The sequence below is a fragment of the Notothenia rossii genome, assembly GCF_949606895.1.
Source record: "Notothenia rossii genome assembly, chromosome: 8".
In the NCBI taxonomy this organism is placed as follows: domain Eukaryota; kingdom Metazoa; phylum Chordata; class Actinopteri; order Perciformes; family Nototheniidae; genus Notothenia; species Notothenia rossii.
In genome coordinates this window covers 49,046,356-49,058,439 of record NC_136906.1, presented here as the reverse complement: position 1 = coordinate 49,058,439, position 12,084 = coordinate 49,046,356, and the positions used below count along the sequence as shown (strand labels likewise).

Here is a 12,084-nt window from a genome sequence, read left to right as displayed (position 1 = left end):
ATATTTATCTGTAGATACCCCCAAAGCTTTTTTCTTATTTAAAAGAAGACCTCATCTAAAGTATTATTTAATGTTTGAATAAAGGTTAATTCGTTTTTCTGTTTTGCACATCCTCATATTAATATCTTTGTACATCCAGCACTAAACTGTTTTATTGTAGAGATCACTTACAGTATCTTCTTGATTTTTTATATTCTATATTTCTATCACATACCTTCTACTTTCCCCCTATGAAAGTATGTACTCTTAATATTTTTTTAATCAAATATAACACATAAAAACAATAATTAAATAACATGCTTTAACCACTAGGCGGTGCACACAAGGTGCACACAGCCATAATAACTTTGTATTATTAGTGTAGGACACTTATGTATGTACAACATCTGAAGATGTGTAGTTTTATTCATGCTTTCACATAACTTTACAGCATATTGCTATACTATTTCAGACTCAGTATTTACATTCTTATATTCAAAGAAAATCAGTAATATCTTTAAAAACTACAAGTCCTTTCATATCAGCTGTGCACCGTTATGGTGTAAATATAACCTATCTACCAATTGGATCAAATGTAAAAGTCAGCCGAATTAGTGTTGATACTGCAAAGGAGACGAATTGTGTGAAGAAAAACTGAAGATGTTGTTTAATTGTTGATATATATATGATCCACGTCAAGTCTTCAGTTTCGGTGGCATTTCTTCCAGTTTTTCCAAAGGTCTTCTCATTAGGGCTCTATAAATAAAGAACTACGGCAGATCTGTAATATTTAATGCAGCCGAACCGTGTATTACAATGCCGTTATGTGATGACTTTCAAAGAGAAAAGCAAGAACACACGGAATTAAGTATTATTTTATTCTTTTAAAATGTTTTCCAGATTTCATATCATATAAACACCCAATCCCAGCATGCATTTCGGCTAAAACATCCAATCGGCGAGCTTAAACCATAGCTGAGGATCTTGGGTAATCGCTCGAAATGCCTACGTCTGTTTCCGGTTATTTTTATTTTGAAATTCAGTTCCTGACGGACGCCAAAAAAGCCAGAGATTATGGAATTAAACAAATAAATAAAAACAAGGATAATTGTGTGTTATTGGTGAGTAAATAACAGTGTGTTATTTTGAAAAGAATAACAAATTAGAAGGAAAAAAAGTTTTACAAATATACAGATTTCAGTATCCTGAGGCTCTCAGCCCCATTTATTTTCCTCACAGACGGCAACAAAAGTCCGAAATTATACGATTTAAAATAAAAGCAACAATTGTGGCTTGATATTGAGTAAGAACATGCTTTTATGAACCACACAGCTTCCGGTCTTCCTATAACACGTAATGCCGTGAGACTACCAATAGAAATACATTGCTTTTAAAATCGTGCTGTGCAACACGAAAAAAAGGGGAAAATCGTGTTGGTGAACACAAATCAATAGATTAAAAATCGTGTTGGTGAACACGAAATGCCATGAGACTGGGTTGTTTGCTCACATCAACTGGTAGCTAGCTATGTGTGTGTAGCATGAAGGGGCTACAGATTTATTTTCGTTTTGTAACCCTCTCGTGTAAAATGATAAATACATTAGCTAAACTCAAACTTAGCTTTCATCAAAGATTCTTAACGAGAGGTTGAAACCCGTCTCTGCTTTTTATGGAAACCCCAGAAACTGGTTGTGACGGCTGCTGTTCTTTACTGAATGGTTAGTATAATCCATGTAGGGTCCAATTATTTTTATTGGCTGGTTTTGTACCCTACATCTATGTTAAGCTGTTCAACGTTCTACTAACACTATTTTATGTAGTTATAATATAAGATAATACATTGAGAGAGCTGAGACAGGCTATACAAGCGTATCTGTTTGAATGTCCTTAAATTACAGTATTCCAAACAGCAGAACTTCTGTGTATGTGATGTGACTGACAACCTGACATGGTTTAGCCTTTTCCCACACCTATTACTTGCCTGATCAGCCTGCTCTCAGCTTTCTCATTTGTCCGTGTTGTATTGAAGCAGTGTCCTAAATGTAAAATGACTGATATTTTGTTTTAAGAACTGTTCACCTGTGGAGATTGCAGTGGCAAAGTGTTTCTGTGTAGCTGGAATAGCACTCTGCAACCACAATGTTGCAATGCTGTTCCAAACCGCAAACTACTCCACACTCAACCTGGCTGCTGTACCCCCTGTCCTCAGCTGCACTGAAACAGAGCAGCGATGGCACAAGCCAAGAACCATGGTGAGAACAGTATGTGTTCACAACCAATTCACGGTTTAATGAGTATTTCCTTTGTGCCAAGAGCTGATTTAGTATGTTGCATCAACGACCTTTTCAATTAATTTGACAATTATTTTGTGTAATTAATAGGGTGTGAAACCAGGCAGAGTGAGTGACATGGTGTTCATTTCCACTAAGCCAAAGCAATTTACAGTTGCTGACGGTGTAAGGTAATATCTATTGTCCTAAGTAATTGTATGTAGCCTGCTACAACTTTGTGATTGTTGTCTGAGTGTAAAATTGTTCTTAAAGTCCTAATTATCATATAAACATGTTCAAAGGAGTACACGTTACAAGGCCGTGCGGGGGGAGCTGCCAGACCCAGATGTCCTCAAAGTCAGCGAGGCATACAAGGACTTCTCAGCAGACATCGCACCACGAAAAAAAAGCGAATGGCTCACTACTCAACTCAACGACTAACACTCTTTCAGAAGATATGTTGGAAATGCACACATTATATATATTTTTTGCATCTATTTTCTGGATATTTTACATCTGTTCATCTGTTATATAAACTAGCATTACTTAAATATGCAGAGACTAATTGAAATGTTTAAATATGTATTTTTCCCCCGATATAACATCAACCTATGTTTTGTAAAAGTTTATTAAATGAATCTGTAAAATGTTATCATATTGTGGATTTATAAAATTATGTATTTTCCATTTTCCATGTATTTTCTTTCTAAACATAGTATGGTATAACTGCTTTTTGTAATGAAATACACAATTGGTTTGGGAGCAAGAAATCTTTTAATCGTTGTTGCCCAGGCTTGCCGAAATGAATGGAAACTTATCTCCCGATTATAACATTGTGTAACTTGCTGCTGTTAAATACCGTCAAACTATGTGCTTTATGTGCTTTATGTGCAATATATACTTTATATACATATGCCATCTTTAATAACTGTAATATATACCGGGCTGCTAAATCCCAAGAACTGCTACAGGATTTGATTTGTAGATTTGATTTGTTTTTGATCTGTATTTTTGAAAATGATGTAAGTTTTTATCTTTTTTTTTAGCATATTGTTTATTATATTATAACTTAGTACTTTTTTAGCATATTGTTTATTATATTATAACTTACTTTTTAACGCATGTAAGATATTCAACACTAAGCTGTCTGTGGCTCTTTCCTGCTGTAACGCTGCAAATTTCCCCTCTGTGGGACTAATAAAGGGATTCTGATTCTGATAACGGGACGAATTTGTACAAAGGGGCACACAGCAATGTAGTGCCGACTTTCTTACACGCTGGAAGGCCAATCACTTTTCTTTACCCCGGAATCCGCTCATTCTTGCTCTCGGTGTGTCATAACAAACTGTCAAACTATCAAACTGTCAAAAACTCTGTACTCAAACCGGAAGTACTCGGCCGCACACCCACCCGCCGGAAGTTGATAGACGCCATCTTGTGCACAGAGCCTATTGAGTATGTAAGTCGCTTTGGATAAAAGCGTCTAACAAGTGACATGCAATGTAATGTAAAAGAAACAGGGCCTGAAATGAAAGACAAAAGGTAAGTACAAAATAAAACAGGAAATGACAGACAAAATACATCAACATAACTGACACATTTGACGAGACACAACAGATCCTACGGAAACCTTGTATTTATTTACAGCATTGCTGGTTTCTTCTTCCACATTGGCCTGCTCTTACACTTCCCATAGTGTTCACAGCGCCCCCTACAGTGGTGAAGTGTTATGTGAACTCCAGCACGGCTGACAACGTGAATCTTGTAATTATGTACCCAAAAATGATGCAGACAATGTGCACACCTGGCACTCAGGTGCCTAATGGCTTGTGCTTCATTCACACCTGAAGCCTCTTTTTAGGCTTCAAATCTTCGGACTAGGACATGTAACTACATCGATGTGTAATGTGCTCTGACACCGCTGTGTTGACAGAAGAGCTGTCAAGATGAACCGTAGACTGGCTGCAGGATTTAACCACACTGCAGACAAGGTGTAAGGTGAGTTGGCATTTTGAAAGCTTTAACATGATTTAAATATATGAGCTGAACAAAGTGTTGTGTGCTTGAATTCCTGATACTGGATGGAACAAGAAAATATATGTTTTTTGGGGGTTGAAAAATGTACAGAACCAATGTCAGTATTGATGCATTGAAGGGCTGTAAGTGAGTAATATGGATTCACAATTCTGGATGACAGGGAACAGAGAGCTGAATGATCCCACACAGAGCATGTCATGGATGACCTTTCCAGTCTTCAGTATGAGGGGCAGCAAAATGAAATGCAGATGCTGGCAGTTCAGGCGGGGGTGAGCGGTGCCCTGGCTCCTGCTCCTGTACGGCTGCTACGGAGCTCCAGTGGATTCTTTCAACATCACAAGAGTTGTACTTAATTTGATAATGATCACATCAATATGTGACAGGGAGTCCCTGTGACTGAAACCCAGTGGCCCAGAATTCTTCAGCTGAGCTTTGAAAAGCTCTATCGACTACAGCCAGCTAGATGACAATCAGAATTGAGGAGAAGTTAAGCTTCCTCACATGAATCTGCACAGAGCGGGAGTTAATCTGATAAATGCTAGATGTCAATATGATAATGCCAAAAGTGTACTCAAGATAAGAGGCCATGCAACCCACATTGTAGGCCTTTGCGGCCGGTACAGTATCAGTGGTGGGCCTTCTCTGCTGCCTAAACACTATCAGATTCACTGACTAACCTTTAAATATAGTTTAATTCATTGACATGTATTACATTGCATAAAATTAAATGATACCCAATAGTCTATTCTCTTCATTTTACACCAATCAGATTTCGAGTTGGCGACACCAGGGGCATCTAGCAGGCGTACGATGACGTCACATCTTTTGTTGGATTGTCGGAGATAGCAAAGAGTGTCTTGCGTATGTAGCGCCTGGACCAGCTAGCAAACAGCATCTGTAGCATACTTAGAAACCTGCACAATTAAAAAAATATTTCCGTGTAGATTAAAAATCTATGAGAAAGCTGCAGCTGATTCAGAACGCTGCTGCTCGAGTCCTCACTGACACTAGAAAAGTGGATCACATTACTCTGGTTCTGAGATCATTACACTGGCTTCCAGTCTGCCAAATAATTGATTTTAAAATACTACTGCTAGTTTTTAAATCACTAAATGGCTTAGTACCGAGGTATATAGACGACCTCCTCCATCACTATGAAGCATCCAGGAGTCTCAGGTCTTCTGGGTCGGGTCTGCTCTCTGTTCCGAGAATAACCACTAAACATGGAAAAGCAGCTTTTAGTTATTATTCCCCAACAATCTGGAACAAACTGCCCAAATTGTGCACGTCCGCTGAAACACTTCCTATTTTTAAATCCAGACTAAAAACGAACCTATTTGCCACTGCTTTTAATTGAGCTGCCCATACTCACACCACTACAGTATGCCTTTTTAGTCATGTATTCTGTACCTGCCGTGTTTATTTATTTCATTACCTTTGCTTATTATGCCTGTTTTTAAATGCCTTTTTAATAATATATTTATGCTGTATTTGTTCTTAAATGTCTTTTGCTTTTAATTTGTAAAGCACTTTGAATCGCCACGTGCTGAAAAGAGCTATATAAATAAAATTGCCTTGCCTTGCCTAGATTTCAAAGCTGTTTTTTCAAACAACAATGGCTGACAGCGGAGGAGAAATTGAATTGGTGAAGCTCGCCAGCCTGTCGCAGCCGGGGAGAGGTGTTTGTCCACCACTTCAACTCATTAACTACGGCGGTACCTCTCAGCCTCCGAAGAGTGCTGCACACTGCTGGGAATGCCTGATATTCTCAACTGATCCACTCGGTGCTTGGAGCCATAGAGGGTTTGTAAACTTGAGTTGTCTAACCAAGGCAGCGGCGAGACACAAAATCACAGCTCGACACTTACAAGCACCGGTGCATTTGAAAACTTTCGAGGAAGCCCGAGTGGATCTACTGCTTGACGAGCAAGTGTGCTGGGACACGGAGCTCAACAATGATTTTTCCCAGAAATACGACTGGACTTCCAGCATTAGTCTCCTCGGCGATAGAACAGGTCTTATTATTGAAACTGAAAACTCAGATAATCTGTTCAACAGAGAAATTGAAGTCTTCTTGAGGAAAGGAAGGAGGATGGATTGTGTACAAATAATCAAACGTATTGGTGAGTATAGGCTATAATGACTAATACATTTTTGATATTTTCTTGTCATTTTCTTAAGTAAATATTGATGCTTCTGCTAGAGATGTGGCGTAGCTTTTTCTGCAGTGAAAGGACACTTGTTGAATTGTGTTATATGGGTTTCTTGCTTTGTAACGGCATTCATTCTTGCTACATTCGATACCTGTCTGTGTCTTGTCATATTTATATATATATATACTGTCTTGCTTTGCTTCTTTCTTTTCTTTTCTGCTTAGAATGAAGTTAGAATTTCTTCTTTCAGTCTTTTGTTCCACCTTAGACCTTGAAAATATTCCCCTTGAGTAAGTATGAAGAAACAAAGACATGTCCATACAGTGAAATAAGGTTGTCTGGCTTCAGAGACTTTGACAAGGTGACTCATAAAGGGGTGTTACAGAAGGAGAGCAAGACACGCTGAGAGAGTCTGGAAACTCAATCCCCCTTTGCTTCGGCGCTGATGGATGTGCCGTGGTGGACCATCCATCTGTGATGCAACCTCGTAAAGGTGTAATTTACCCAAATCAAAGACAAAAAGGACCCTGTTTTACCGGTAGTCCAAAGGTCCTGGCGAGTGCACGTCTGTTAGGATCACACGAATAGAGCCACAGATAGAGTGATCACAAGCGAGGTGAAAATCGCTGACTCACCAGGAGCTGCTTTTGAACAGCCGTTAAGTGATGCCTTCCTGGGAGCTTTTTCCCCCAACCCGGACTCTCTCATTATGTCCTGTAGAGTCTTTTATGATCTCAGGCATGTTTCCCATGATGCCCCATCTGTCTGTCCTGCTGTGACAGAGGGCCCGGCCTCCTCTCATTCCTGTCGGACAGCTCCATCTCTCACCTCTGCCTGCCGCTATCTCTACATCAAAACAATGCTGTGCCAGAGTGAATTAGTATGTCCTTCACCTTGGGAGGAACCCTGTCATTACTTTACCCAGACTCACGACGAGAAGATATGATTTAGCACATGTTACAGGAAGCGCAACATTGGTATGTCCTCAAAGCTGCAGGCACTGCGATGTGTTGGGTTTATGGGTGTCTGGCTTTTTCTTTGGTGGAGTGTGTGACTTTGAGGAAAAAACGTAAACCATATTTTTTGCACCAGATGCTATGAATGATCATTTTAAGTGCGCTCAATCACCATGTCTTTGTGCAGCACTAAACGCTTCACCAAAAAAGGATTACAAGGTTAACCAGAGTTCATGGAACGTCCCCCTGGATCATAGTCATTGTTGTTTAGTAAATCACAGCAGTCTTTAATTTTTTTTTTAATAAGTACAGACTCAGATTATGTCTAGTGCACACAATGTGAATTGCTCCACTTTGAGAGGATTATGGCACAATAAGACATTTTTGACCACAGTTTATGCAGTAGTGTATGCAATCTTAACTTGAAAAAGAAAAGGTCTTAGCAGGATTTTGGAACTATACAAACCTGTCCACTGGGGTTTTACTCTAAAAACATTGGATAATAAGAGTGGCAGTAAAACAGACATTATGTGTCCTTCCTTGCCATTTAAGTCAATACATATCCAATAGTGCATGTCATGTTGTTGACTTTCCCAGCAGGTTTTCTGTTGGGTCGTTTTGTAGGTTCTTTAACCATTTATGTATTTGGTTGTACTGGATACCACATTGGAAAAATACTCACCGGACACACACAGAAAAAACTAAAATGGCTTCAGAACATGCGTGTTGAAGACTTTTTGCTAAACTGGCTGACGTTGACGGCACACATGAATGGGATAACATATTCTAATGATGCAGCTCTTCTATATCGGGGTGCACTTAACGCTTGGCCTTTACGGACTACCCACACTAAACATGTTCATGATGTATAATGTAGAACCAAGGCTTCAGAGCTTTGCCTATGCAACATCATTTCACAATGCAAGTGCAGCATGTGTCATTACATTTGAGTAAAATGTATTACTATAACGTATTCAGGGTTGTGAGGGTTAGTTTAAAAATGTATTTTGTTATTCTTAATAGTTACCTGTAAAAAAATATGTAATCAGAAACCGAATTTGAGTATCAAAGTAAATAAAAGAAAGAAAGAAAAGAGAAAATAAATATCAATAAGATGACTTTTAACTTAGTGTATTATCAAACCAAGATATTTAGTATGAAAAGATTTATAGGGAAACCTGCCTTTCATAAAGTTTATTCAGGCAGTAACCTATACACCCACAAGCAAAAACACATGAGCACTATACCAAAGTAAAAAAAGCAGAAATAAAATCTGAGCTGACAGAAAATGCATGCATGTAGTATTAAATATATAACGCAATTATAAACAAAGCAGTATAGCAGGCAAGAATAGGTTAAAGCTGTCTCCTTTGATGTGTGCCTTTATTAATCTCTTACTGTATCGCCCACTTGAAGGCAAACCATTTTAACATTAAGGCCCTTCAATTTGGCTCCAACGTTTAACCACTGTTGTTGACACTGGTTAGATCAACATATATTTATGTTGTTTGGTTACTAAAACATGCATATGCACACACTTACAAAGCTGCATATAAAAATTGAATACTCCATTGCCTCCTTGACAATTCTGCTTTGATGACCTTGCTGCCGAACACAAACCATTTTAAAAGCTTCTGCTGCTGAGCAAAGCAAGCGGCGTGTCCTGTATGATACGGATCGATATAGACCCTGGAGAAGTGCGCCTCCTTTATAGCCGCTGAACCTGAGCCAAAAGGGTTAAAGGAACGAAGGAGGGCAAGGGCAGGCGTGGATGCAGACAGAATGCTAAATTAGGAGGAGAAGGAACCAGGATAAAGGAAGACAAGGTTGGGCCAAAGAAGGCAGCTGAGTCTGTGAGGAGACAAAATACAAATCAAAACAGTTCATGAGAAATATGGCAGCAAAAATAGACAGATACATTCAAGGATGGTTTAAATAAGAGAGAAAAGAGCAGACAGAACGTTAACAAAAGAGAAAATAAACAGGAGCAGAATTATCATTTTTGCTGCTTTGTTGTGGAAAACAGGCAAGGTCGTTCCAGTCCTTAGAAAAAAGAATTGAGACTTCCTGGATGCTGATTATACACACATCTGAACCAAACAAAATAAACACAAGATGAAAAATCTAAACTGGGAGTTAATAGGATTGAAAAAGGCAGAATACATTTGTCTTTTTATGATTCTGTGCAAAAAACAACTGTGAAAACACTGAACAAAGAGCAGCAGCGATCTATGCAAATACCGCACCCAATGTAGGTTCCATGTGTTCTAAAAGCCCGGCTGAGGTCAGTTTACAAGTCTGAAATGTGTTTTCATATGGGCAACCGTGAATGAAAGTCAAGCATGTGACATTTCAGGTCACTTGTGGGCGTTTGTCATGAAGAGCCAAGAACCGTGCGGATGTGAACGGTGGATGGACAAGCTGAATCAGTGCCTGGAGAATTGAGGGGGGGGGGGGGGGGTGTAATTGCCCTGCAGCTGATGTTCAAGTTATGCTGTTTGCGTGCTTCTCCAGAAAAGACAATGGACATTACCAGAGGCAACGCATGCCTATAAATAAGACAAGAAGCACGGAAGGTAATATTGACAAGGGAAGAGAGAGTGAAGGAGTCCATTAGTCTTATAAAAAATGAAGGCGTTAGTGGTCAGGCTCGGAAAACAACAAGAAGTTGAACAATAAGAGAGGGTTATTCTGAAGACAATGCACGCAAAGTCAGTGACCTGGACTGAATGTCAACAACTTCTGTTCTTTTCTTAGGGATGGGTAATGGAAAAGAAGCAGCGGATGCACCAAATGCTGTTGCCGTACCTACACTGTATCCATCCTCTTTATTTGAAAGGCTTATGATTTAGATACACAGTTCTCCAAGTGTTTTATTTCCCTGTGGGGAACCTATATTTGGCACAAAGGTGACATGGTTACTCACTCATTGCATAAAGAGGATTGCAACGAAAAGGGGGCCAACTTTAGCTTTGCAATTTAGCTATCGTTATTATCAATCATCCGGATACTACAAATTGCCAAATGAGACCTTTCGAGATGTGATCAGTGCTATTTGTCAAAGGACATGAAGGGTATGAATGTGGCGGTTGATGAGCATTTGGTCACATCTCGCTCAAAGGAAGGCTGAGTAGCACTCTGAATGCTCAAAAGGCAATGTAGCTCCACCAGCCACTTTAACCAAATAAACAGATCTCTACAAAATGTTTTGTTTTTGTTATCTAGTAGCTGCAGATTCAAAGAGCAGCTTCTTAGCTCCAAACTGAAATGTGGTCTTTCAGTGAAATGTGTGGAGATAGAAAGCACTAGAAAACAGATGTCTTATACCGGATGAAAAGAAAGCTGCCTAAACTGTACGAACACACTAAAGCATTTAACGGCTATGTTGGGTGTGTATCCATTTAATGCAAAACACATATTTAGGTTTCCCTTTATAATTGTTCCCTTATTACATGTGTTTGTATGTTGGTTTGTTGATAAGACTAGCTGTAAACCAACATGTGATGCTAAAGATACTTGTTAACCCTTGTGTTGTGTTCAAAAGCTGTTACCGTTCATGGTGCTCGCGAGTCAAAGATGAATCTTGATTGGGCCAAATTTGACCTTGAGTGACCCAAAACAATTCTGCCGGGTCTCCCCAGACCCCAACACCAAATTATACACTTTTTTTTTTAGAGACCTTCAGACTTGGCAAAAATTGTCAAAATCTGTTTTGTAGTGTTTATATAGCTGTTGTGGAGGATATCATGACGCCTTGTTCAGATACAAAAATCTAGAGCGTAGTTATTATATAATTTGAATTTGTGTGTTTAATAAATAAAATAAAAAATTGTACTAAATGCTGCAAAAATGACAGATTTAAAAGTATATACATGTAACAACACAAACCTAAAGGGATCATTCTCTTGCCCAGTCTTAAACTAGATTGGTATCACTGTAATATGTAAATGCAATGTAATGTAATGTAATATCTAGCTGTTAATTATGAGGCTACATTTAGCTGTCGGCTAGCTTAACTTAGCCTAAAGATGGGATACAAAGGGAAACAGCTAGCCTGGCTCTGTCCAACAACAATAACATATGCCTAACAGCACTTCTAAAGCTTACTAATTAAGATGTTAAATCTCGTTTGTTTTACCCATATAAAAAGCCATAGAGCAACAATTATGAAGCACTATTAAGAAATCACTGTGGGACTATTTCTTGACTGGGAGCTGAAATAGTTGTTGTGCATATTAGGATCAATGAAGAGACAATAAAAGAAAATACTAAAGGCCATACTTCACCAGAGCAACATTCAACCTGTTTATTACATATTACAGTATATTAAATGTTACATTCTGTGATTTTAAACTAAATGCACATTTTTATTCTACAAGTTTCACAAACTTAATCTGAATTTTTGCACGGATCAAGGACTTTGGGTTTTGCCCCTAATCTTTACTTTGTGGTAACAACAATGCTGCAGCCAGCTCTCCTTGTGTTCTCCATTCTAGTGACATCTGGTTTGTCTCTTGGCCTGTTTGATACATCGCGTTGCCAGATATGAAAATAAATTGGCAAGCAAACTCAGTGGGCTGATGCCATAGAAGCCAGCAAATGAGCTGGATCAACAGAGATATCGTTGGATTCCACCCTCCTCAAAAGCCTTGTTATCTTTTTAGAAAGCCAAGTGACCAGAGCACTTGG

General features: G+C 38.9%; 1 protein-coding gene across 1 annotated transcript; it reads left to right on the top strand.

The window, feature by feature from the left end:
• The first annotated feature begins 1,025 nt into the window (after nt 1–1,025).
• Nucleotides 1,026–3,461, top strand: LOC307016476 (uncharacterized protein). Its single transcript, XM_079645596.1, has 4 exons — nt 1,026–1,100; nt 2,049–2,231; nt 2,361–2,440; nt 2,552–3,461. The coding sequence occupies exons 2-4, from the start codon at nt 2,127–2,129 to the stop codon at nt 2,688–2,690; spliced, it is 324 nt and encodes a 107-aa protein (XP_079501722.1). The 5' UTR covers nt 1,026–1,100; nt 2,049–2,126; the 3' UTR covers nt 2,691–3,461.
• The last annotated feature ends 8,623 nt before the right edge of the window (nt 3,462–12,084 follow it).

Bases quoted from the DNA above. Each gene is read 5' to 3' on its own strand.
- LOC307016476 (XM_079645596.1), top strand. From the start codon at position 2,127: ATGCTGTTCCAAACCGCAAACTACTCCACACTCAACCTGGCTGCTGTA. The intron at 2,232-2,360 runs GTGAGAACAGTA...TGTAATTAATAG, and splicing joins GGCACAAGCCAAGAACCATG to GGTGTGAAACCAGGCAGAGT. The intron at 2,441-2,551 runs GTAATATCTATT...ACATGTTCAAAG, and splicing joins ACAGTTGCTGACGGTGTAAG to GAGTACACGTTACAAGGCCG.